General features: G+C 45.6%; 1 protein-coding gene across 2 annotated transcripts; it reads right to left on the reverse strand.

The window, feature by feature from the left end:
* Window positions 1–1,846: 1,846 nt before the first annotated feature.
* Window positions 1,847–26,920, reverse strand: grm2b (glutamate receptor, metabotropic 2b; the record flags this gene model as incomplete). Of its 2 annotated transcripts, none has more annotated exons than XM_080545518.1 (6): window positions 1,847–1,914; window positions 2,536–2,722; window positions 8,056–8,895; window positions 9,863–10,086; window positions 12,133–12,973; window positions 26,405–26,920. In XM_080545518.1, 6 exons carry the CDS (start codon window positions 26,918–26,920, stop codon window positions 1,847–1,849), a joined length of 2,676 nt encoding a protein of 891 aa, XP_080401644.1. The 2 variants fall into 2 exon arrangements, with proteins under 2 accessions (XP_080401644.1, XP_080401643.1); XM_080545517.1 differs by having other exon boundaries at window positions 1,847–1,920.

Consider the following 26,920-nt stretch of genomic DNA (forward strand, 5'->3'; position numbering starts at 1 on the left):
TAGAAGGCGATAATAGGGAGAAGGTTTTTCCTTCTATCAGTGGCCCCGGGCCCGAGCTAGAGTACTCTTCCTGCAACGAATAGTGGACTGCTGATTCACATGCTTAGTATTCAAATGTATTGATTGTAAGTCGCTTTGGAATAAGGCGTCTGCTAAATGCCAAAAATGTAAAATGTAAATGTGCTGCTGGATGCATCTGTGCTGCTGGATGCGTCTGTGCTGCTGGATGCTCAGCTTGTGGTTTTGTACGGTGATCCCTGGAGGTTTGGTGATAGAATAATAAATGCTTTTAACAGCTTATGAATCCGTAAAAGGCATCGAATTGTTTTTAAAGAAACATGGATGCTTTGACAGGTCGGCCTGGCACATTGAGGTGAAAAGTGCCTTTTAAGACTTGAGTGTCTCCTGGGATTAATGTGCCTCCACAAACCTCCTCTGCTCTGAGAGAGCTGGCCACTGCTGCTCATATTGGGTTTTACCACCGTACACCTTGAGAGACTTGAAGGTGCTAAACTGCACATTTTATCACTTGAATATGCAACAATGTGCAGCATCCTGTAGAGCCAGTCGTTCCTGTATGCGGTTTAAAATAAATAATATTGGTTCTTCTAGCATTGCAACTGCCAATGGACCCTGGTCATAGCTTAGATAACTTTTTCGTACGATGACTGATGATTCACTTACTTAGACAGGTTGTTACAGATTGTAAGTCGCTTTGGATAAATGGCAAACATGTAAATGTAAGCAGGTCACCCTACAGTTCACTGCCTATTTCTCAGTCCTTGTCTTCACTCGAGTTGAGATGGATCAAATCTAATGTGGGCTCTGTTTGAGATGTGTGTGTGTGTAGGCTGATACTGCGTCTGTTAGTCATCTGAATGAAACATACTGAGTGTGACGTTGCCGTGTGTAGGCTAATGTACAGTACAGTTAGATTTAATGTACAAATCGTGAGCTTAGAGTTATAAGGTTCTATCTCCGTTTAGGGCAGTTCAGAGAAATTGAGCGTCAACGTTTTTCCATTCCATTATGTTTTGTGAGATGGAACCTTTGTATTTTATTAATTTCTAACTAAAAAATGTCAACATTTAAAAAATAACACCACACAGGCATTAATAAACACCTAATGGATCAGATTATGTAAAAAACTCAATTTTGACCAAAAATGGAGATAGAACCTTAGAATTCTAACGTCACAACATCCTGTTAAGTTGTAACTTAACTACCTGAAGAGTTACTGAGCAACGTACACACTGGCATTTCATGTTTTAATAATTAAAAAAAGAAACACATTTTATTTACATAAATTACAAGAAAGCACAAACTGGTTCACCAAAGTCTACATTAAAACATTGTCCTTTATAATTGTATAGTAGCCTAATCACTTTCACGATTGTTAATCTCATGTCATTGCATTTTGTTTAAAAAAAAAGAAGGGGTAAATTGAATCGAAAACATGTTTCTGTATTAATAAGAGAAATAAACATGTGGATATTTACAGCAATGAGAGGACAAGATAAGAACACCCTTTAGCATGACACGATGATCGTTCACAACCCCCCCGTTCACAAGACTTATCTGACAACAAGGTGCAGTGCATTCAACGACATGTCTATCTGCAAACCAAACAAACCACGCAATGTTAAAATCTATACAGATAATGCTTTACAGGCGAACAATACATATGTATAGTCACACAACCTAGCTCTCACAAACGCACCCTTGCCCCCCTCAACCCAGGTAGAGAGTTATCACTTAATCAAACTCCACGACATGACATGGGCCTTCTGTCATCAGCAGCCTTGTTGGGTTGGTTATGGAGAGATGATACGAGCTCGACGTCTTCTCACAAAGACGATGTGGTCGAGTCCACCACCTCACGACCGTTACACACCGTTGGCACGTAGGTAGAGGCTGACGCTAGACAAGGATAGAAAGAAAGAAAAGTGAGAAAAAGAAAGTGTTCTTGGGTTCTCAACTTCTTTTGCACTGTCGATGTTGCACTCTGGACAGTGTGTATTATGTTGTCAGTGTATGTTGACTGTTTTTAACCATGCCAGATTACTGAGCCAAGGGATCTGCCTTTGTGGGATATGTGTGTCTATGTTCATTAAACTGTATTATGTTAAACACCATACAAACCGTGAAACCACTGAAACTGTGAATAATGGTACATGATGTTAAACCTACTAATCGTGAGCTTAGAATGATAAGGTTCTATCTCCGTTTAGAATTATAAGGTTCTATCTCCGTTTAGGGTAGTTCAGAGATATTGAGCGTCAAAGTTTTTACATTCCATTATGTTCTGTGAGATGGAACCTTTGTATTTGATTAATTACTAACTAAACAATTTCAACATTTAAAAAATAACACCACACAGGCATTAATAAACACCTAATGGATCAGATTATGTAAAAAACTCAATTTTGTCCAAAAATGGAGATAGAACCTTATAATTCTAACGTCACGTGACGCCTGAATGGCTTCACATTGAGCTGTTAGAGGTGGGGGTTAACATGGGGAGGTAGGGTTTACCTTTCGAGTAGCTGGAGCTGGGGGCGGAGGCCGACACCGTGGCGCCAAAGCGGTTGGCCGTGATCCGGAGGGTCGTCACGTTCTTCTGGGGCTGGAAGAGGATGATGTGGACCTTGGGCGCGAACAGGCAGCCCAGCACCACGGTGCCACTCAGGCTGACAGAGATGCACATGGTGGTGGTTTGCACCTGAGGGGAGAGAGGAGGAGGAGGAGGAGGAGGAGGAGGAGGAGGAGGGAGAGGAGGAGGAGGAGGGGGAGGAGGAGGGGGAGGAGGAGGAGGAGGAGGAGGAGGAGGAGAGAGGTGGAGGAGGAGGTGGAGGAGGAGGAGGAGGAGGAGGAGGAGGAGACAGTGAGTAGTTGACAAAGCTGATACTGTACCGACACAGCTGTGCTCTTGATTTGTCTGCCAATCATTCTCTTTCACCGTCTGGGGAAGGCCAGGCTAATTAAACTGTGCTCGTTAATGTCCTGGATGTGTCGTGTTTGTTGACGGACAGGACAGGACAGGAAGTCTGGCCATGTTTTGATGCCCCATATTTAGATTTTATGTAATGACATTAAACCATTGTAATAAAAAATCATTACATCATTACAATAGTCCTTGTTATGACAATAAATAAATAAAGATTGTGTGTGTGCGTGTGTGTGTGTGTGTGTGTGTGCCTGTGCTTGTGCGTGTGCCCGTGTGTGTGTGTGTGTGCATGCGCGTGCGTGTGTGTGTGTGTGTGTGTGTGTGTGTGTGTGTGTGTGTGCTTGTGCTTGTGCGTGTGAGTTCAGGGCGTCTGTCTGTCTATAGCACTGCTGGCTGTCCTGCAGAGCTCTGGGTCTCCAGTCTGTCACGACCAAACCCTTAATGTGGGCTGACTGCTGCCACCGCTGCTGCTCTCTCAGCCCACTGGCGCTTTGGAGACACAAGTAGTCTCTGCTTCTCTGTGGTGTGAAACAGTGTCAAACACAGATACAATACCTAACCAGATTGAACAAAACATAACCGATTTTTTTATCCATTTTGAAATTCAATTCAATCAAATGACCCTTGGTAAGGCTGGACTAGACACTGCAATGTGTTGGAGTTACTGTGGTGATTTAGCATCGAGCAGTAGATAACCACATACATTAGACTTTAATATTTAGCCTTTTCCTGTCTTGCTGGGTTAACTCCTTTTGTTTTCGTTGAACTCCAGTTCACCCTGGTGATAACACTGCATCAGTGTGACACTGGTTTGGTCTTGTATACAGACCCCCCCAGTCTCCCAGGAGCTGTGGCCCCATCACTGACTTCTTCTGAGACAATCAGATGTTATTGTACAGGGATGCCAGGATAAACATACAGTATGTGCAGGGCACAGATGATGTTATCCACACTTAAACACAGAGAACGTAACAAACCAATGGCTACTAGATCAATGGCCTTAAACCTCAAGGGAGAAAGAGAGAGCATGAGAAAGAAGAGGTAGAATGGAAACAGAAATCCATGTTACTACTACAAGGTTTTGGAATCTGTGGAATATCTCACTCCCATCTGTGAGACCCTCGGTTCATGAACGACACAGCTTGCCTTTCATGCTGGAAACATTTCTCCAATATGTTATCAGAAGTTGAACCATGTTTAAAATGCGGAACCTGTGCCCATAGCTATCATCATTAAAGGCACACCAACAGAGCAGGAGACAGGTTCTGCCAAACCTTTTTCCTATTTTAATTATTCCGTCTACCACCGTTCCAATATACGAAAACCGATCATATTTTCATCCAGTCTCTCGCTCTCTTTAATCACCTATCAAGTCCTGGTAGGCTTGGTTTCCTCCTTTGTTTGATGCTTGATCTGGTTGATTATCACAGACATGAGAGGAGACCGCCTGGGGACGGTCATGGTCCAAGGCCAATGTGAGAGAGACCTCCCCCCTCCTCTGGTTGAACTCTGGAGGTCCACAGCCCAGCTGCACAACCACACCAACTCGTTTAGAATGATAAGGTTCTATCTCCGTTTAGAATGATAAGGTTCTATCTCCGTTTAGAATGATAAGGTTCTATCTCCGTTTAGAATGATAAGGTTCTATCTCCGTTTAGAATGATAAGGTTCTATCTCCGTTTAGAATGATAAGGTTCTATCTCCGTTTAGAATGATAAGGTTCTATCTCCGTTTAGAATGAGAAGCAGGGGCGGACTGGGATCAAAAAACAGCCCTGGCATTTGCGACACAACAGCCCTATTTCCAAACGCAACACGCAACACGGATTGTTAACATAAAAAGTCAGAGGACAGATGCCAAACTACCGACATGTTTGCTGTAATTATATGTATTATCAGTAGGCAGTCATCAGTCAATATCTCTTTCAATAGCCTTTTCACACCGAATTTACTTTTTTGTGCTATTTTCGGCCCAATACATGCGAATTTCGGTGCATTCCTACTTCCAACTACACTTGCTCCCTGCATCCAGTTGTTGCACATTAACTGCATCGCTCTCATCAAATTCCCCCATTCTGAAAATGAAAGCAGTGTAACGTTAACTGCTGTTATAAACGGAATGATGACATGAGGTGCGTGTCCACTGGCGATACAGAGCTGACTACGATAGTTATGGAGGTATACTCCAGTTCTATGCTCCTATTGGTTTACCCCGCTACCTAAAGCTCTGCTCCTATTGGTTTACATACTCCAGTTCTATATCGTGGAGCTCCGCCCCATAGGGGAGCTCTGCTCCTATTGGTTTACCCCGCTACCTAAAGCTCTGCTCCTATTGGTTTACATACTCCAGTTCTATATCGTGGAGCTCCGCCCCATAGGGGAGCTCTGCTCCTATTGGTTTAGGGCCCTGGGCGTCCGCGATGCAGAACTGCGTGGATGGCCCGGCCGATATCAAATGTTTTGGGCCGCGGTCTGCTGAAATAAGTTATTTTCAATGAAAATCACCAGAGACACAATTACAAATATATATATATATTTTTATATAATACATTCTGTGCGGCCCAGAGTCTCGCGGCCCTCCTGGCATTTGCCAGGCTTGCCCGGTGGCCAGTCCGCCACTGATGAGAAGGTTCTATCTCCGTTTAGAATGAGAAGGTTCTATCTCCGTTTAGGGTAGTTCAGAGATATTGATCGTCAAAGTTTTTACATTCCATTATGTTTTGTGAGATGGAACCTTTGTATTTTATTAATTACTAACTCAAAAATGACACAAACATTTAAAAATAACACCACACAGGCATTAATAAACACCTAATGGATCAGATTATGTAAAAAACTACATTTTGACCAAAAATGGAGATAGAACCTTATAATTCTAACGTCATGAGTTGCCCAGAAACAGACCGAGGTAATCATGAAACTGGAAACTCAAATGTTTTGCCAGCTTTATCGACACATTAGTTGTCATATATGGCAACAAAGACTCCATAGATACTAAGCGTGCATATGTTTGTATCAGGGCATTGTCATTCTCATGTCCAGGATGGGGTTGTAATACTGTAGGGCTCTTCAAGTGAGGACTAGGAGAATGTCGTGGCATTATGAAGCCTTTCGTGTGACTGTTGAGGCTACAAATGCCAAGAGAGCTGGAAAACATAGTTGTGTGATTATTACTGTGCAGCTACAATTACCCATTTCTTCTGACAGTCCTGACGAGGCTGATCTCATTCTGCCAGGGGCGGCGATGCTGTTTACTTTCTCCTTTCCTTCAGCTGTACCATTCACTAATGCTACAACAAGTTTGCTTTAACACGTGTAACATTGCTTGTGTGTGTGTGTGTGTGTGTGTGTGTGTGTGTGTGTGTGTGTGTGAGTGTGAATAACATCCTGTGTGTAGCATAACTGGTTGTTGGCTCAGCACTACTGTAACTGACTGTTTTCATAATGTCAAAATGCACCGATAGTATTTATGTCCTTTAGATATTGTAGATGTATGTGGACATAAATAAAGCATTTAAAATGTGTGTGTGTGTGTGTGTGTGTGTGTGTGTGTGTGTGTGTGTGTGTGTGTGTGTTTGTGTGTATGTGTAGGTGCCTCCGGAAAATCCTCAGGATCAGCTGGGAGGACAGACGCACAAACACCAGCGTCCTGGAGGATGCTGACATCACCATCACCACCGCCACCATCGCCCCCAACACCAGCTCAGATGGACTGGCCATGTGGTCCGTATGCCTGACTCCCTCACGCCTCCCAAAACAAGTCCTACACTCCCAACGTGGTAGGAACACGTGCCGCGGGAGCTCAAAAGAAAAGGTATACGGACAACATCAAAACAAACATCAAAAAGTGCCACATAGACCCTAAGACCTGGGGAGACACAGCAGCCAATAGGGCGACCTGGAGAACCCGGCTGTGTCTCAGGAGGTAGAGGCTGTGTCTCAGGAGGTAGAGGCTGTGTCTCAGGAGGTAGAGGCTGTGTCTCAGGAGGTAGAGTCGCTGTCTAATGATCACCAGGTTGGCAGATCGGTGGTTCGAGCCCCGGGTGGCCACATGTCGAAGTGTCCTTGGGCAAGACACTGAACCCCAAAATTGCTCCCAGTGAGCGGGCCGGCGCCTTGCATGGCAGCTTGCCACCATTGGTGTGTGAATGTGTGTGTGAATGGGTGAATGAGGCCGTTGTAAAGCGCTTTGGAGCAGCAAAAAAGGCGCTCCATTGCGCTCCAAGTGCAGTCCATTTACCATAATGAGCTCTTGTTGAGATCTACACGATCAAACCCTTTACATGAAGGAACATTCTGGAACATGTGGCTTCCAATCTAAATGCTCGAAGGACATTTCAGCAGAAGAAGATCATTATGCCACAATATCAGATATTCTAATGGTAACATTGAACTTTTAAATTAAGTATCTCGCCTGGACAATGTCTCAACACAGTCTATGTAACTATACTGTATAATTATGTGTCTATTAAGACTGGATTTAATAGTTCATATAATCAGTCCTGGTTGTGATATTTCCCCAGTGTTCTCTGTTCGTATCTTTAAAGGAACACTGAGGCACATGAAAGCAACTCCACTCCTTTCATGAGACGTGGTAGAGTCTATGATCAAACCTGAATTTGCATATGCCACCTATTTCAGCAGGTATGCATAAGACACATTCAAGGACATTTTTAAACAATGATTTCTCTCTCTGGGGAAGAAAACACCAACCACAACCAGTGCATAGGGGTAGTAGTGGTCTAGTGCAGTGTTTCTCAACCCTCTCCTCGGGGCGCCCCAGCCGCTCCACACATATTTGATCTGTTCCACCACCAGCTCACCTGATTCAACTAATCAAGTACAAACCACGGGCGCCCCGAGGAGAGGGTTGAGAACCACTGGTCTAGTGGATAGTGAGATGGACTTGTGATCGGAAGGTTGTGATCGGAGGGTTCAAATCCCGCCTGAAACCACACCACTACTAGTGTGCCCTTGAGTAAGGCACTTAGCCCTCAGTTACTCCAGGGGGGAATGTCCCTGTAATTCGTAATTGTAAATCGCTTTGGATTAAAAGCGTCTGCTAAATGGCAAAATGTAAAAAAAAATAAAGAATACTATCACACTCACCCTGTAGTCACTGGCCGTGACGTAGAAGATGGGCTGGAAGGCCAGCCAGATGATGCAGGTGGTGTACATGGTGAAGCCGATGAACTTGGCCTCGTTGAAGTTCTCGGGGCACTTGCGGGTCTTGAAGGCGTAGACGGTGCAGAGGATGATGAGGATGCAGTTGTAGGCCAGCGAGGCCAGCATGCTGGAGTCCTTGCTGTTGCACTTGAGGGTCACTATGTCTCTCCTCTCGGGGCTCACCTCCTTCCTGACCCCCGGCAGCTCCACCAGGAGCCACACCACCGCCACCAGCAGCTGGCAGGAGATCAGCGCGCCGCAGATCGCCACCTGGGACCCGGGGCTGATGAACCTCGGCCGCTGGGCTCCGTCCTTCACCCCGCTGAAGATGCGCGCGATGCGGTTGGTCTTGGTGAGCAGCGCCGAGTAGCACACGGCGAAGGAGGTGCCCAGACCCAGCCGGCGCAGGGTGCACACGCCCACCGAGGGCTTGGCGATGTAGACGAAGGTGATGCTGTAGCACATCAGCACCCCCAGGAGCAGGATGTAGGAGAGCTCTCGCCCGCTCGCCTTCACCACGGGCGTGTCGTTGTGCTTGAAGAACAGCCCCACCACGGAGAGGGTGCACAGCATGCCCAGGCAGGAGATGGTGACGGGCCCGATGGCCCACGCGTCCTCCCAGCGGATGTACTCCTCGGGGAGGTCGTAGCAGCCCGTCAGGTTGGCCAGGGGCCACATGCCGAAGCTGCACTCGGCGCAGGTGAACTCGTCCAGAAGGTACTGGAAGGGCTGGCAGGGGATGCAGATCCAACAGCACACGTCTCCGGGCTGCATGCTCTTCACCTGGAAGTCAGTACCAAGCTGTTTAGTTTCAGATCGTGAGCTTAGAATGAGAAGGTTCTATCTCCGTTTAGAATGATAAGGTTCTATCTCCGTTTAGAATGATAAGGTTCTATCTCCGTTTAGAATGATCAGGTTCTATCTCAGTTTAGAATGATAAGGTTCTATCTCCGTTTAGAATGATAAGGTTCTATCTCCGTTTAGGGCAGTTCAGAGATATTGAGCGTCAAAGTTTTGTGAGATGGAACCTTTGTATTTTATTAATTACTAACTAAAACATTTCAACATTTTAAAAATAACACCACACAGGCATTAATAAACACCTAATGGATCAGATTATGTAAAAAACTCAATTTTGACAAAAATGGAGATAGAACCTTATAATTCTAACGTCACGAGATAGCAACATAGCAACAAAAAATTAAAGATGTATCTGTTTACATACGGGATACCCTGGAAACAATTAAGTGTTTCTCAATGGTGAATTGAGCTGAACATCTTGTGATCCCAAGGGTAAGGAGAGTTGTGTTTTTGTCTTTGTGTATACTTTCTGTATTATTTTTCTTTCTTTATTTCGTTATTAAGTTGTCTTCAACTAAAAATGTAAATGTAAATAATAGGGCTAATCTATGTATGTATGTATGAATGTTATGGAAGTGTATTGTCTGTATTTAAGTGTTTAAGATGAAAGAATTGTTTGAAAGTATGGCATGAGGACCCCAGGAAGAATAGCTGCTGCATATTTTTTGTATCTAATGGTGGATCCAAATAAACAAATAAACAAACAACAACAACAACAGTGATTTAACCTGCGGTGTTACTCTAGTTCCAGCGTAGTATCGAGTATCCTGAGCCACTAGTAAAACGTCGGGGGAAAGTTAGCCACAGGCTCAGTATCCTGACAGCTCCAAATCCCTGTGTCCATCTCTGCCCACAGGTCTTAGTTATCCAAATAAACAAACAAACCAACCTCGTTCTTCCTGCAGGGGTCGCTGCACTGGGAGGTGGGCGGTCCGAGGCCCCTCCAGGGGACCTGGCTGGTGTTGAGGGTCAGGCCCTGCGCCCAGTAGCCCACCTTCTGGTAGACGTACTTGCCGTCTTCTTTGTGGTAGTGGAAGATCTTGTAGCGTCCCAGACTGTCTCCGTAGGTGTCGAAGCGGACCATGTCCTCTGTGTCTGCAGGTCTGAAAGGAGCTGAGGGGGAAATAGAAATGCTATGAAAAACACCCTCCATTTCAAATAGAAATTCAGTTATCAGATTAACACTAGAACAGTGTGAGTAAAGAAAAATGTAATATCTTTGCATTCGATCAAATTTCAGGACCCTCCTTTCATGACTTTTCCTAGATATGTGCGTTCTACCACCCACCACTTACATTTTCTAAATCACATCAGGATAAGCTGGTATAAAGCTATTTTGCAGTTTTTCTGTGTAGGAGGCAGGCTAATTTACAAGCGGCCAACTAGTGGTCGTTGTGTGTAAATAGCAGCTTGAGCATTGTAAAGAGGGGGCTCTTATAGTAGGTAAAAAAGGCACAGCTGTTCTAGTGTTAAATGTATTTCATCAAAGGAAGAGAGAGATATTATTAATCTTCTTCTCGCTGCTTCTCGCTGATCGGCCGTAAATGTTTCCCTCACCAAATCCGGATACTTTTCATTTTCGTTCATGAAAGAATCCATTCATAAGGGATCATTCCAGAATCCATGCAGCTTAATTCTCTGTGGTCTAATTTGGTCCACGTTTATAATTGATTTTGTAGATGCTAATTAATGGTGTATCATTGCAAATTTAATCATCACAAAACCTTTTTCAACTCAAATGGGAAATAACATGAACTGGAAATCCGATGTCACGCTCAATTGAAATCTGTGTTTATTTCAAATTAAAAGCCCAATTTACCGATATGTAGGATAACAATTCTCAATTATATTTAGATTCTAGGACACACTGAGGGTAGTGACTTAACATGGTAGAATTCTGAGCTGCTTGATTTACAGTATGTGCTTATATTCAGTATTATTACATTTTAAACAAGGAATTAAAAAGTACTACTTCATGAGTGAAAAATATACAGCTCCCTCCCCATAGTGATCCGCAACGACCCCACCCTGGACTCAAATTAGCCCTGAAAACACATCTGTTCACCAAGGCCTTTGGCCCCTAGTCAATGTTTCAGTTTTGCTTTGTTTGTTTTCTGTTTTGTCTGTCTGATCTGAGAATTGTAAAGCGTCCTTGGGTTGTTTGAAAGGCGCTATAGAAATTAAAGTTATTATTATTATTATTAGATAGATATGTACATCCCAAGGAGAGTTTTGTATATAAGACTCAACCAGTGGGAACGCCTACATACATACAAAGAAGGCCAGACAGATTTTGTTATACAAGTGCAGTGTTGGGTCAGATATTTACAACTAGTAACAAATCTCAGTGCACAATGGTATACAGTGTCTATATACAAACATTGAGCAGAAGCATTCATATAAAGTAAGTCACCATAGTCCAGCAAGGGCAGAACAGTAGCTGACACCAGGTACCTCCTGGCTCCAAAGGAAAAGCACGATTTATTTCTAAAAAAGAAGCCCAACTTCACCTTGAGCTTAGAAGTTAGATTGGCGATGTGAGCCTTAAGAAAGCTGTCTATCAATAAGGATGCCCACATACTTATAATTTGATACCAGCTCAATTACTTTTCCTTGGGAGGTATAAAGAGATTAGGAAGATTTTCTGGCAACTCACTTGCATTGGAGAGCAACATAACCTTTCGTGAGCTTAGAATGATAAGGTTCTATCTCAGTTTAGAATGATAAGGTTCTATCTCAGTTTAGAATGATACGGTTCTATCTCAGTTTAGAATGATAAGGTTCTATCTCCGTTTAGAATGATAAGGTTCTATCTCCGTTCAGAATGATAAGGTTCTATCACCGTTTAGAATGACAAGGTTCTATCTCCGTTTAGAATGATAAGGTTCTATCTCCGTTTAGGGCAGTTCAGAGATATTGAGCGTCAAAGTTTTTACATTCCATTATGTTTTGTGAGATGGAACCTTTGTATTTTATTCATTACTAACTAAAAAATGTCAACATTTTAAAAATAACATCCCACAGGCATTAATAAACACCTAATGGATCAGATTATGTAAAAAACAAAATTTTGACAAAAATGGAGATAGAACGCTCACGCTTTGTCTTGTCTATATTTCGTACCAACTTTAACTGCTAGATGTGACCAGCTTCACTCACCATCAAACTTGGTCTTGAGGATGAACTCCCTGTAGAACCTCTTGCCGTTCCCTGGTTTCATGGCGTCACAGATCTTGGTGGAGTTGGGGGGGCAGACCGCCTGCCTCATGTTGTGCAGGGCGTGGGCCATGGCGTAGACGGCGTTCACCACAAACATGATCTTGGACTCCTGCTCGAACAACCCGTCCCTCAGGCTGTGCTCAGAACAGCCGGGCTCTGTGAGACTGCAGGCGAACCGGTGCTCCCAGAACTCCCTGAACCACGGGTTCCGCAGGTTACTGTACGGGTTCAGCTTGGTGAAGTAGTCCGCGAACTCCCTGATGGGGTAGGAGGCCAGCTCGATGGTGAAGGCCCCCTCCGCCGCGGTCTCGCTGCCCCTCACCACGCTCTCCTGCGCCCCCCAGCCGTCGCTGGCCACCCAGATGAACGTGGCGTTCATGCGGGCGGCCGCCACCAGCAGCTCCCGGGCGTCCTCGCTGCGTGTGAACAGGATGACCACCTTGGCGTTGGACTTCTGCTGCAGGGAGCGGATCACGTTGTCGTAGCTCACGCGGCTCATGGAGCGGCTCACCTTGGCCGAGGTGGCGATGCAGATCTGGCGGGCGCGGGCCTCCTGCTGGAAGGCGTCGATGCCCGTCTCTCCGTAGTCTCCCTCGGAGGCCACCGTGGACACGTAGGTCCAGTTGAAGTAGCGGAGGATCTCGGCAATGGCCTTGGCCTGGTAGAAGTCGGGGGGGACGGTGCGGGCGAAGTAGTCGTAGCGACTCTTGTCGCTGAGCTTGGCGCTGGTGGAGGCGTAGCTGATCTGAGGGATCTGGAACAGGCGGAGGAGGTTGGCCACCTGGACAGAGAGGAACAGCGGGAAACATCAGTTAGTCCCCCAGCCATGAACCACTACTATCTCGTACTGTGCTAAAGACTGTGTAATAACATAGGTAACGCATAAACTAGAATTCAACTAACAAAACAACAGAACAACATGGTTTTAGGTATCAATCATCTATGTTCTGCATCCCCAGGCCAAAGTTGGCTGTTTCTACCTCTGTGCAAATCGATGGGATCCTCTCAAACACACTGCTGTTGTTTTTTGGAGGTTGGGGGTGAGACTGGCATTGGAGACTATGGGGCATCATGCCCCTTTTTAACAACATACTGATAGGAAATACACTCACTGGACACTTTATTAGGAACACTATACTAATACTGGTTAGGGCCTCCCTTTGCTCTCAAAACAATTTCAACTCTTTGTGGCATTGATTCCACAAGATGTTGGAAACATTCCTTTGAGATTCTGGTCCATGATGAGATGATTGCATCACACAATTCCTGCAGATTGTTCAGGTGCACTTTCAAGCTGTGAATCTCCCGTTCTACCACATCCCAAAGGTGTTCCCAAAAGGTTCAGATCCGGTGACTGGGAAGGCCACTGAAGAACACTGAACTCATTGTCATGTTCATGAAACCAGTTTGAGACGACTGTTGCTTTGTGACAAGGTGCATTATCATGCTGGAAGTAGCTATTAGAAGATGGGAACATTGTGGCCATGAAGGGATGCACATGGTCAGCAACAATACTCAAATAGGCTGTGGCATTCAAGCTATGATTGATTGCTTTTAATGGGCCCAAAGTGTGCCAAGAAAACTTTCCCCACACCATCACACCCCCTGAATGAATGAGAAGGTGTTCACAGGTGTTCCTAATAAACCTTGTTTCCGCAGCTTAAGCCCAACATCTCTGAGGTGTGTGTTGGAATCTGTAATCAATATTTCCCACCATAAGGTAATCATGCTCATCTAACTGAGACAACAATTATAGATTTTCCTGTGGGAGTGAAAGCGGATGTTGTTGTATCTAATGAGGCATATAATTATGTTGTGATTCAACACTTTGAGAGGATTAGATTGAATGGGCAGTTAACAGTGTTAGTCCTGTTGCCAATCTGATTCCTTCTAATCATCAAATATATGTTTGTTTAACTGGCTACAAGTCTGAATACATTGTTGTTGTTGTTGTTGTTGTTGTTGTTGTTATCTGAATTCATTGCAACTCGCTGTATATGTATGTGAAAACAAGCTGTGTTTAAGCATGTTGCTGTTCCTTCCTGCCCCAGGGGCTGATGGGTAGGACAGATGACTGTTTATCCATGTGGCTCTAACCCTCCTGTAACTACCTTCTCCCTCTGGCTTCCCAGAATGCCTGGAGGCTCCCCAAACAACGGAACTCACATACTGTAGATCTCATTTAACTCTTCCTCTTTCACACTGAATCCTCTTCAGATTCCCAGTCTCTCTCCACCCTGACCCTCCCAGCCTGATGGCTGTAGGAATGAAGCTGGTCGGAACCTGCGGTCCGCAGACATGGGCCTGCTATCCACCCCCCGCACCAACCTACGGACCTTTGGGGACAGAGCCTTCAGCGTGGCTGCACCTACTCTCTGGAACTCCCTCCCCATAGTGATCCGCAACGCCCCCACACTGGACACATCTGTTCATCAAGGCCTTTGGCCCCTAGTCAATGTTTCAGTTTTGCTTTGTTTGTTTTCTGTTTTGTCTGTCTGATCATTTCCCTTAGAATTGTAAAGCGTCCTTGGGTTTTTTGAAAGGCACTATAGAAACTAAAATTATTATTATTATTTGGTTCTGCTCCTGTTTGTGCTACAGGGTGGGACCTTGTCTCTTCTCCCAGACAGCAGCAGCTGCTAGCAGTGAGCGAGGCTGTGTGTGAGGCTGTGTGTGAGGCTGTGTGTGAGGCTGTGTCTGAGGCTGTGTGCGAGGCTGTGTGTGGGGTCCACTATGGTTCTGTTGGCCTCGCCCCTGACCCGTGTCTCACCCCCTGAAGCCCTCTACACTGCTGAATGCAGACTTTAGTTCACTGTCCCCTTGAGGATGTTCTTGTTTGACAGTCAGCCCTGCAAGGCCAGGAGTGAGAACGTCAGGACACTCTCTGTGTGGCAGGTGTGACAGCTGAAGAGAATCTGGCAGAATATGTGCAAGGGTGCAAACTTGTCACCTTTCTGCTAAACTAGCCGTTTTTATCTCAAAATCGGTCATCCATGTGAATCGTGTAGATCTGCCCAAAACGTATTTTGGGTGGTGAGGGGGGGTCTAAGTCTCATCCAAGTCACCTGATGCGTGAGCTAACTAATCTCCCTGTCTGCTAAACTCCGCTGCTGTTGAAATCACTTTTAGCTTCAGGGAGCTAGGTACAATTCCAGACAGCGTGGAGAACACAGTCACAGTAAACTGTTTTAGAAGTAATTCTGCAGGTGTTCAGGTCAGGGCTGCCGCTACTTACACACGCATCATTGTTAGACCACCGTTAGTGCTAGCGATATCCATTTAGCACCATTAGTACTAGCGCTATCGACACAGACAGGATGCTAAATTAAAGTATGTTTCTGTTCAGTGCCATAGTAACAAAACTCTTACAACATGTTGGTTTTCAGATGAGTATACTGCACAACAGAACATGCAACTTCAACTTCTGGGGTATTGTATCTGAAGGAGTTGCATAAATTAACTGGAAGCATTGAAGGGAGCCCAGAGACATGGGCAGCATGGTGACTGCAGTGTTGGTCTCCCCAGAGGTTCTCTATGTGCAGCATGGTGACTGCAGTGTTGGTCTCTCCAGAGGTTCTCTATGAGCGGACTGACATTAACCCTGATCCCAGAACAGTCGTGTGCTTAACTCATTCTGGCAACTTCATTTAAAAGGCCCCAAACACAACAGCCTGTAGAGAGCACAGGCTCACAGGCCCTTGAAGTGAAATAGAGTAAATCATATGATATAATATAATAAATATGATGCATTTAGACGATCGTCCACAACTCTCCTCTCAACAAAATTGATTACTCAATTAACTTCCCATGCTGAATACAGAGCAGAGCGTCTGCACATATCAGATAGGATCCATTAGGATTGGTATGGTAATGGTAATTGGCCTGATTGACCCATACTGTACATGCATGCAATCGTGAGCTTAGAATGATAAGGTTCTATCTCCGTCTAGGGTCGTTCAGAGATATTGAGCGTCAAAGTTTTTACATTCCATTATGTTCTGTGAGATGGAACCTTTGTATTTTATGAATTACTGACTCAAAAATGTCAAGACCATGATAAATGATTTGTCATCTAAAGAATGAACACATTCTTTTTTATGTAATTCATGATTGTGTAGTATGTTTGTAATTCTGAATGTACTTCTAAGATATGTTTATATATAAGATATGGGTTAGGGTTATATTATATATATAACATATGTTTCATGTTTGTAAACAGGGCACCTCTGAAAACGAGACCTTGCTCTCAGTAGAACCTCCCACGCCTAAATAAACAATTAATAAACACATAAATGTTTTGATATGCATACTGTAGGTATTAGCTGCTGCTGTTGCTGAGCTTTAGCCCCTGCAGCCGTCTAACTAGAACAGCTTCCAACGCTTTACCAGACACAGATGCTGCCTAGGCATTTTCAAAGGAGAGTCTCCATTGAAAAGGTAATTTAGTCCAAGAAGTGGAAGTGTCTCAAACTGTGTCTGGGAATCCGTTCCTTTGTGATGCAGATGACGTTCAGAATATACCAGGTCACATCCACCAGGTCAACCTTTAGTGTGCTTTCTGCTGTGCTTAATGTTGTGCGGGTTTACGTGGATGTGTGACGCTGTCCCTTTAACTTGATGCTGTGACTGTAAGTGGAGGAGGTGTGGAGATGTACGGATGTTTTTACTCTTTTAACTGTGCTGGAAATGCTTGGATATGTGCCGCTGTCTGTCGTGTGTTCTTTGTTTTTAACATACAACCTGATTTCTTTTCATCCCCCCACCCCCCAAGAGGCTTGTGTCTTTTGCCAGGCCGCCAATGCAAATAAGAATTAGTTCTTATTGGCCCTGCCTGGTTAAATAAAGGTTAAATAAAATTAAATTAAAAAACCTACTGGTGGATAATGGGTTAACACATCCAGAATTGACAATGGAGTTATTTGTAGAGAGAGTGTTTGTTTACCAGAGACAGAGGGCATGGGAAGGATGCATCAAAAGAAGCGCCTTGTACATGAGAGGCCAGCGAAGTGTTCCCGCTGTGAGGGAGAGGCGGGGGGGACAGGGGGGAGGCGGTGTGTGTGTGTGTGTGTGTGTGTGTGTGTCTGTGTGTGTGTGTCTGTGTCTGTGTCTGTGTCTGTGTCTGTGTCTGTGTCTGTGTCTGTGTCTGTGTGTGTGTGTGTGTGTGTGTGTAGGTCCTGACTCTGCCAGAGCTCTTACTCATGTGTCTGTCCTGTTTTTTTTCCAACATAGAAAGCCCATCTATACGTCCCAGAGGTGCTGCCAAGCATGGAGATAGGCTAGAGCCAAAGATCCAGAATATGACATGCAGCGAAAGATCTATCTGTGAATATGACATGTAGAGAAAGATCTATCTGTGAATATTACATGCAGCGAAAGATCTATCTGTGAATATGACATGCAGAGAAAGATCTATCTGTGAATGACATGCAGCGAAAGATCTATCTGTGAATATGACATGCAGAGAAAGATCTATCTGTGAATATGACATGCAGCGAAAGATCTATCTGTGAATATGACATGCAGCGAAAGATCTATCTGTGAATATGACATGTAGAGAAAGATCTATCTGTGAATATATGACATGCAGCGAAAGATCTATCTGTGAATATGACATGCAGCGAAAGATCTATCTGTGAATATGACATGCAGCGAAAGATCTATCTGTGAATATGACATGCAGAGAAAGATCTATCTGTGAATATTGCATGCAGCGAAAGATCTATCTGTGAATATATGACATGCAGCGAAAGATCTATCTGTGAATATGACATGCAGCGAAAGATCTATCTGTGAATATTACATGCAGCGAAAGATCTATCTGTGAATATGACATGCAGCGAAAGATCTATCTGTGAATATGACATGCAGCGAAAGATCTATGTGTGAATATGACATGCAGCGAAAGACCTATCTGTGATTATGACATGCAGCGAAAGATCTATCTGTGAATATGACATGCAGCGAAAGATCTATCTGTGAATATTACATGCAGCGAAAGATCTATCTGTGAATATGACATGCAGCGAAAGATCTATCTGTGAATATGACATACAGCGAAAGATCTATCTGTGAATATTACATGCAGCGAAAGATCTATCTGTGAATATGACATATAGCGAAAGATCTATCTGTGAATATGACATACAGCGAAAGATCTATCTGTGAATATGACATGCAGCGAAAGACCTATCTGTGATTATGACATGCAGCGAAAGATCTATCTGTGAATATGACATGCAGCGAAAGATCTATCTGTGATTATGACATGCAGCGAAAGATCTATCTGTGAATATGACATGCAGCGAAAGATTTATCTGTGAATATGACATGCAGCGAAAGATCTATCTGTGAATGACAGAACAGCCTCTCAATACATCCCTTTTCCATAGGACGATAACAGCATATGCATACTGTTACATATCAAATGCAGATAGTTGTTGTATATTATTATAAATTGTTTAGCTGCTGTCACTTAGATATGACTGAATATTTGACTGACAATGAGATTCCGTACACTTTGAAGATCGGTAGTCTCTCTAGTAATGTGTTTTTAGGACTGATAGACAGGTGCAGGGCGTTAAACTGGGAGTGTGTGTGTGTGTATGTGTGTGTGTGTGTGTGTGTGTGTGTGTTGATCTGCTGATGATGTTCTTTATCAGAAACCCAGAGAACATTCACCACATGAAGCTTTTATATCTATGATGCTCTCCACCAGAGTGACCTCAACACACCTCAACACACCGCAACACACCTCAACACACCTCAACACACCTCAACACACCTCAACACACCTCAACACACCTCAACACACCTCAACACACCTCAACACACCTCAACACACCTCAACACACCTCAACACCACCTCAACACACCTCAACACACCTCAACACACCTCAACACACCTCAACACACCTCAACACCACCTCAACACACCTCAACACACCTCAACACACCTCAACACACCTCAACACACCTCAACACACCTCAACACACCTCAACACACCTCAACACCACCTCAACACACCTCAACACACCTCAACACACCTCAACACACCTCAACACACCTCAACACACCTCAACGCACCTCAACACACCTCAACACACCTCAACACACCTCAACGCACCTCAACGCACCTCAACACACCTCAACACACCTCAACACACCTCAACACACCTCAACACACCTCAACACACCTCAACACACCTCAACACACCTCAACGCACCTCAACACACCTCAACGCACCTCAACGCACCTCAACGCACCTCAACGCACCTCAACACACCTCAACACACCTCAACGCACCTCAACACACCTCAACGCACCTCAACACACCTCAACACACCTCAACAGACACATTCAGGTAGAATTTAGCTACATTATTTGCCACAAGAAATGTGACCATGTGACCATTGAGATGAGGAGGTGTGTTTCTGTCCTCTGTATGACGAACATACCCGCCATTTATGTTGTTATGCTTTAAAGAATCTGGGTTCACATAGAGGAAACCTGCTGTGTCTCATGACTGCCGAGGAACTGTATAAAACTGTATAAAAGTATAAATTAAACTAATCAAGTTTGGAACTCCTCCGGTGGTCAGATGTGTTCTCTGTGTACAACAAGGAAGCAGATTGCTTTGCTCTACTCTGGACTCCGGGGGAAACCTTGGTCAATGTTAGAATTTTACAAAACAATACTTAGAATTCCCCTAACAGTTCCTCTCCTCCCTCCTCTGTTTAGGAGGCTTTGTAAAGCTGCTTTAAATTCCCCAGCATGCACGTGGAGAAGGCCAAAGTCTGAGACGAGTCCAACCGTTGTCAAAACATCATAGCTGAGACCAGGGGATACAGTCCTGTCACGCATAGTAATGCAGACAATTAAATTCACAATGCTGTAGCACACCCACAGGTTCTGAGACAAAATATGATAATTTATTCCATGTCACCTTGTGAGGGAAGGAAATAAAAAGAAAACCACAGTTCTCTAAGAAGAGGAGATGAAAGGGAGGGGGGTGGGGGGTGGGGGGGGCGGGTGGCGTGCACATGGATATCGATTGGCTGGCATTATTAACGCTCATCTTCTGTGTGTGTGTGTGTGTGTGTGTGTGTGTGTGTGTGTGTGTCTGTGTGTGTGTGTGTGTGTGTGTGTGTGTGTAGGTCCTGTGTGCGTGTGTGTGCATGTGTGTGCGTGCGTGTGTGTGTCTGGGGGGGTGTGTGTGTGTGTGTCTGGGGGTGTGTGTGTGTGTGTGTCTGCATGTGTGTGTGTGTGTGTGTGTGTGTGTGTGTGTGTCTGCATGTGTGTGTGTGTGTGTGTGTGTGTGTGTGTGTCTGCATGTGTGTGTGTGTGTGTGTGTGTGTCTGCATGTGTGTGTGTGTGTGTGTGTGTGTGTGTGTGCGTGCGTGTGTGTGTGTGTGTGTGTGTGTGTGTGTGTGTGTGTGTGTAGGTCCTGACTCCTGACTCTCCCTGACCTCTCATCTCACACTGCTCTGCCTCGGTTCTAAACGACATTCTGCTGTGCTAATTAGCGAACAGCGCCACGTTGCAAACGTGCTAAAACTCCCAGTTTAAAAATAACAGGTTCAGGAGAGAGGGAAGGTGGGAGGAGGAGGGTGGCTCTGATACCACACATGAGAAACACAAGACCCGTTTGAAGTTCACACCAAGAGAGAAGCTTCTTCTCTTCTTCTCTCTACCATGCCCGCTCGGCGTGAGGCTGGAACACTAACACAGTGAGACATCCATTTTCCAATCTACTCCGTGTCACATGTCATTGGGAAAACAGATTGAAACCGTATGTGATTGATTAAAAATGTGATGAAAATCTGGGGCGTTTAAGGTGACAGAGATGAGAGAGAGAGAGAGAGAGAGAGAGAGAGAGAGAGAGAGAGAGAGAGAGAGAGACAGAGAGAGAGAGAGAGAGAGAGACAGAGAGAGACAGAGAGAGAGAGAGACAGAGAGAGAGAGAGAGAGAGAGAGAGAGAGAGAGAGAGAGAGAGACAGAGAGAGACAGAGAGAGAGAGAGAGAGAGACAGAGAGAGAGAGAGAGAGACAGAGAGAGAGAGAGAGAGAGAGAGAGAGAGAGAGAGAGAGAGAGAGAGAGAGAGAGAGAGAGATGCTGGAATATTCATGGGGGTGTGAGGAGTTCGGGATCACAAATAGTTCTCTGAATACAAAGTCAAGCCAGGCAACAATCCTCCAACCAGGAAACAATCTCCCTTAGTCCACTTGGCCATCCTGTAGTCCCAGGTCTGGGTATGGGCATGTGCTGCACATGCAGTAACAGCCCCATCAGACATCCCATAATACACAACCATCCACTTTTGGCTGTTGTAAGCAGCACGATCTATAGCATATAAAGTGCACAATAGATCATAAACTTTACATCATCATTTGGCACCAACAGTGTCATTTAGTCATCAGTAATGGTTCACCCCCCGCCCATACCATACCAGATGGTGAGGAAACACTTCCATGTGTGAGAGAAACATCTCTGGATGCTGTACAGAGTTAGTTTCATAGTGTATGGATACTGTGTTAGTTTCATAGTGTGTATTCGTCAGACATCTTCAAATAGCTCTTGACTGGATGAATCAACTGACCTACAAATGAGCTCATTCTGATGGTATTGTATTTTTTCAACAGCACTTTTTAGCCATACAATACAAGATACCTAAAAACAACTTAATTCAAACCAGAGATGTAATGTTGCACAGCCTTTACTTTAAACAATATTAGCTTTTGTAAATAGTTGTTTACTTGTCTCTCTCTGTCTGTAAGTGGTCTGGAGGAGGTCTGCAGTAGACCTGATGGACTTGGTTTCTCTTGGTGTCTCGTCAGGGTGGTGGATCTGAGTGAAATGACCCAAATTGTGTTGTTCCTCCAGGCTATGTAGAATAATCAGATATGCGGAGCAGGAGCCGGCTAAGTAACCTCAGACCACCAGGCCCTGGATGACAGCATGGCTAGAGGAGCTCTCCTGATATCCCTGCTACCATCAGTAGAAGAGCTTTCACTAGTGCCCCGCGGTGGCGCAGCGGTCTAAGCACTAGCCACTAGTGCAAGCTGCCCACCGGGGACTGGGATCGAATCCCAGCTCGCCAGACCCGGATATGGCCGAGGCACACAGAGAGCGGCATATTGAGCGGCTGCTCCAGAGGGCGGTATAGGACTATTTCCGGACAAGGATCCGTCGCGCAACAGCGCCCCCGGGGTGCCGGAATAAGCACCGTTACCGGTACGGTCGAGGAGTCAGTCAGCTAGTCTGCCTGGCGGTCTCCTCTGGGGCTGCCGGCCACGGGGTCGTGTGGCGGATCCTACGCAATAGGCAGGGGATAATTGGATGCTAGGTTGGGTTCAATTGGATACCAAATTGGGTGAAAAAGGGCAAAAAAAAAAGCTGAGCTGGTGTGGTTAACGATCATCCGAAAATGATTAAAACGTGCTGGAAGGGAACATGTCATAAAGACTGTGCAATCTTGACAGTGTGTCTCTAGTTTGAATTAAGTTGTTTTTTGCGGTTTGAATGCTATTGAATTTCAAATAAAAGAAACATACATATAAATGAAAAACATAAATGTTTTTAATGTTTAAAAAAAAAAAAAAAAAGTAAAGATTTTGCAGCCTTGCCAGTGTGTCTCTGGTTTGAATGAAGTTGGTTTTAGAGCTCTGTAGTTCATGGCTAAAGTGCTTTTGAAGTTTAAACATTTATACAAATAAAATAACAGTTGTACAACATTGTAATGTTATATAACACAGCATCATAATGAGCTCAGTTGTAGGTCAGTTGGACACACTGTTAAAGAGCTGTTGAGATTTGAAGAGCCTAACGTCTGATGATGAATACCCGATATGAAACTGACTTTACACCCAGTGCCACGTGTTGTCTGAGTCTCTCCTGTATGTTTCTGTGCTGTGAATGGTTTTGACCCCCCCATCCCAGCCCCTACCCCCCCCCCCCCCCCCCCCCCCATGCCCCCCTGTGACAGGCTGGGGCAGCGTCCCCCCTCCAGTCAGGTGGACAACCCTGCCAAGCTTTGCCGTGCCCCTGTTACACCCCACAGATGGGAAAACCGGCTCTTCTGAAGCGCTGCAGGAGCGTCATCGGCCTCTGGTGCCCTTCCTCTCTCACACTCCGCTGAACTACGCTGCTACTGCGTAAACGGCAGCCTATTCTGACACATCCCTCCATGGGCTCCTCTAAACTAACAAAGGAGCGGGTCAATGAAGGTCTAGGAACCTGGGGGGCTCCTGCCAAACAAGCCCTGAGCCCAGAGTCAGTGAGAATGTAAACAACAAAAAGCTACAGTTCTGTACGGTTCTTTCCTGAAAACATTTTGACAGTCTGGTGCAGCGATTCAGCCACTGAAGGCTCAGTCTCAGGGATGTATTCAGTCCCTCTCTTCTCCTGACTGTCATTGACCACAAAAGAGGCCGAGGAGAAGTGGATCTATACCGTCATACTGTCTCAGTGGGGGGGTCTTATGTGTTCTTGTGCCTGAATCGACTCAACTGGACGGTAAAAGAAACCCTGCATGTCTTTACTGTGTTGTCACATTTGTAACATTCACAGTCTCTCAAGAATAGTTATAGAGTAGACCGTCTCCATTCAACAACGTTTGTGTGTGTGTGTGTGTGTGTGTGTGTGTGTGTGTGTGTGTGTGTGTGTGTGTGTGTGAGTGGAGTAAGGATGAGGGGTGGAGCTAGGGTTAGGTTTAGGACTGGCGCTAGGGTTAGAGCTGGAGTAAGGGTTAGGGGTGGGTTTAGGTTTGGGGCTAGAGTTATACATTCAATATAATATAATAGTATTATCATCTATCATTTCAGTAAATTGTAAGGAAGCATGACAGAAGTGAATCATTTTATCATATTCATCATGTCATGTCTTGACTGGCGTGGTTGCTGATGGAAGGACACAGACATGCTTCATCTGACTAACTTCATCTTCTAAGGTCATGAAATACCAGCAGCTTGTAGACACCATCTCAGAGCTAGGCTATAGGTGTACGCTATTAGTCTTTATATTTGGCAGTCTTGGACATGTACACAGATTGGTTGTCAGAGGACTACGTCTACTGGGAATGTCCAAGGGAGAAGCAAAAAGGCTCAGCAAGTATTGCTCTGTCTCTGCGATTATTGGCAGCCGCCAAATATGGCGGAGACGGTGTTACTTGTACCCGTGAGTCTTGTCCTGTTGTATGTGAAAGACATTGTCCATGTCTGTTTGTGAATGCATCCCATCTGTGCCTTCAGTATTTGTGTCCTTGTATACTTGTTTCTATGTGGACAGAAATAAATGATTAAAATGTGTGTGTGTGTGTGTGTGTGTGTGTGTGTGTGTGTGTGAGTGGAGTAAGGATGAGGGGTGGAGCTAGGGTTAGGTTTAGGACTGGCGCTAGGGTTAGAGCTGGAGTAAGGGTTAGGGGTGGGTTTAGGTTTGGGGCTAGAGTTATACATTCAATATAATATAATAGTATTATCATCTATCATTTCAGTAAATTGTAAGGAAGCATGACAGAAGTGAATCATTTTATCATATTCATCATGTCATGTCTTGACTGGCGTGGTTGCTGATGGAAGGACACAGACATGCTTCATCTCCGACACATTCTATGGATCGCTTCATTAGTCTCACTTCCTCCTTCCTCACCATCGCTGCTACAGCTCCTGTTGACATAATCATTACCCAACATCTCCCACTTAACTGTACCGTTCTGCCATTTAATTATTCACGCGCGCCTCCTCTCCCTTACATCTGGAGCCTCGTGGTTCTGACGCTCTCTGAGAGGAGAACAGGCGTTAATTAAGCACGACCGGTCGCGTTGCCTTGCGGCTCTTCTTCATAGGTGTACGAAAGGTCAGTTTTGACTGCGTGGCGGAAATGATCACGCTGACAAAGTGACGGAGGTCCATGTGAACGTCGATGCTTCAAACAAGCGTATATCCCAGGTGGGTAATTAGACCAGCCCGTGCAGATCTCACGCTGGAGCTCAGGGCGGTTTCCTTCGGCTCAGCGGAGGCGGTGATGCAAGGTGGTGTTTCCGGTAACTGTTTTCATCAGATTTAATTTTCCTTTTTCCCCCCCACAACCTCCTCCTATCTAGACACCATCTCAAAGACGTGCAACATTAGGAAGACACATGAAGAAACAATTAAACAGGAACATGACAAGGAACAACTCAGTTGGGACCAATTAATGAGAGAGGGCTTTGATTTGTCAGTGCTATTGGTAAACGGACTGCACTTATATAGCGCCTTTATCCAAAGCACTTTAAAACGGCTTCTCATTCACCCATTCACACACACATTCACACACCAATGGCGGCAAGCTACCATGCAAGGCGCCGGCCCGCTCATTGGGAGCAATTTGGGGTTCAGTGTCTTGCCCAAGGACACTTCCACATGTGGCCAGCCGGGGCTCGAACCGCCAATCTGCCAACCTTCCGATCATTAGACGCCGACTCTACCTCCTGAGACACAGCCGCCCCCCTATCGGATCACTCTGTGCTGCTTCTGATGCTGCGTCACTTTATCAATGACACAGCTTCTCTTAGTAACACTGACGGGTTTATAGTCAAAAACATTTGATAAATAGCATGCAGATTGACCATACAGTTAGGCAGCATGAATAGATTTATAAGATGTCAAAACAAGGAAGAGCACAAACCCCAAAATGATCTAAGTCCTTACAAATCAGCAAGCCAACGTACGTCACCGGCCGTATCATTGTAATAAATTATTTCATTATTTAATTTAATTCAAATGAAAACAAGCCTAGTGTCAACATTTCTGCATACTTCTAAACTGCATAGAGGGTAACCACAGACTCTCTCCCTGTCCTTCTCCCTCTCTCCCTCTCCCTCTCCTTCTCCCTCTCTCCCTCTCCTTCTCCCTCTCCTTCTCCCTCTCTCCCTCTCCCTCCCTCCCTCTCCTTCTCCCTCTCTCCCTCTCCCTCTCTCCCTCTCCCTCTCTCCCTCTCCTTCTCCCTCTCTCCCTCTCCTTCTCCCTCTCTCCCTCTCCTTCTCCCTATCTCCCTCTCCTTCTCCCTCTCTCCCTCTCCCTCTCTCCCTCTCCTTCTCCCTCTCTCCCTCTCCTTCTCCCTCTCTCCCTCTCCCTCTCCCTCTCTCCCTCTCCTTCTCCCTCTCTCCCTCTCCTTCTCCGTCTCCCCCTCTCCCTCTCGGAGTGAGGAGTGTGAGGTAGCGAGGTGTGAAGGTTACCTGGATGGACACGTCACTGTACGACCCTCCGATGACCCCGGAGATCGCCAGAGGGACGTCGTCCTGGATGGGGTTGGAGCCGTCGGGGCAGATGAAGCCTGGCTCGTGCACCTTGGTGAGGGAAGCCCGTACGAACTCCAGGCTCTGCTCCAGAGCATAGGTGTCCTTAGAGCACGTGTCCAGAATGTGGGCGCCCAGTCTGAGTCCAGGCAGAAGACGGTCGTCAGCGTTGATCTCGTCCAGGGCCAACAACATGGCCTCCAGTCTCTGGATGCCTCGCTGCTCGTTGATCTTCCCACAGTCCTCGGGTCCCTCGCCCTTCTCGTGCACGGGGAAGAGGCCGCCGATCACCAGGTCTCCTTCGATGGTGATCTCCCGCTTAGCTACGGGAGGGATCCGGGGGGTGGGCAGGACTCCGGGGGTCAGCAGCAGGTCAAACAGCAGCAGGTAGAGAGACCACCACGAAGGGGCGGCGGTGGCCCAAAGCCTGGGGCAGCAGAGCCCGGCGGGGGGCAT

Source organism: Nansenia antarctica (genome assembly GCF_963989245.1).
Source record: "Nansenia antarctica genome assembly, chromosome: 15".
Taxonomy (NCBI): Eukaryota; Metazoa; Chordata; class Actinopteri; order Argentiniformes; family Microstomatidae; genus Nansenia; species Nansenia antarctica.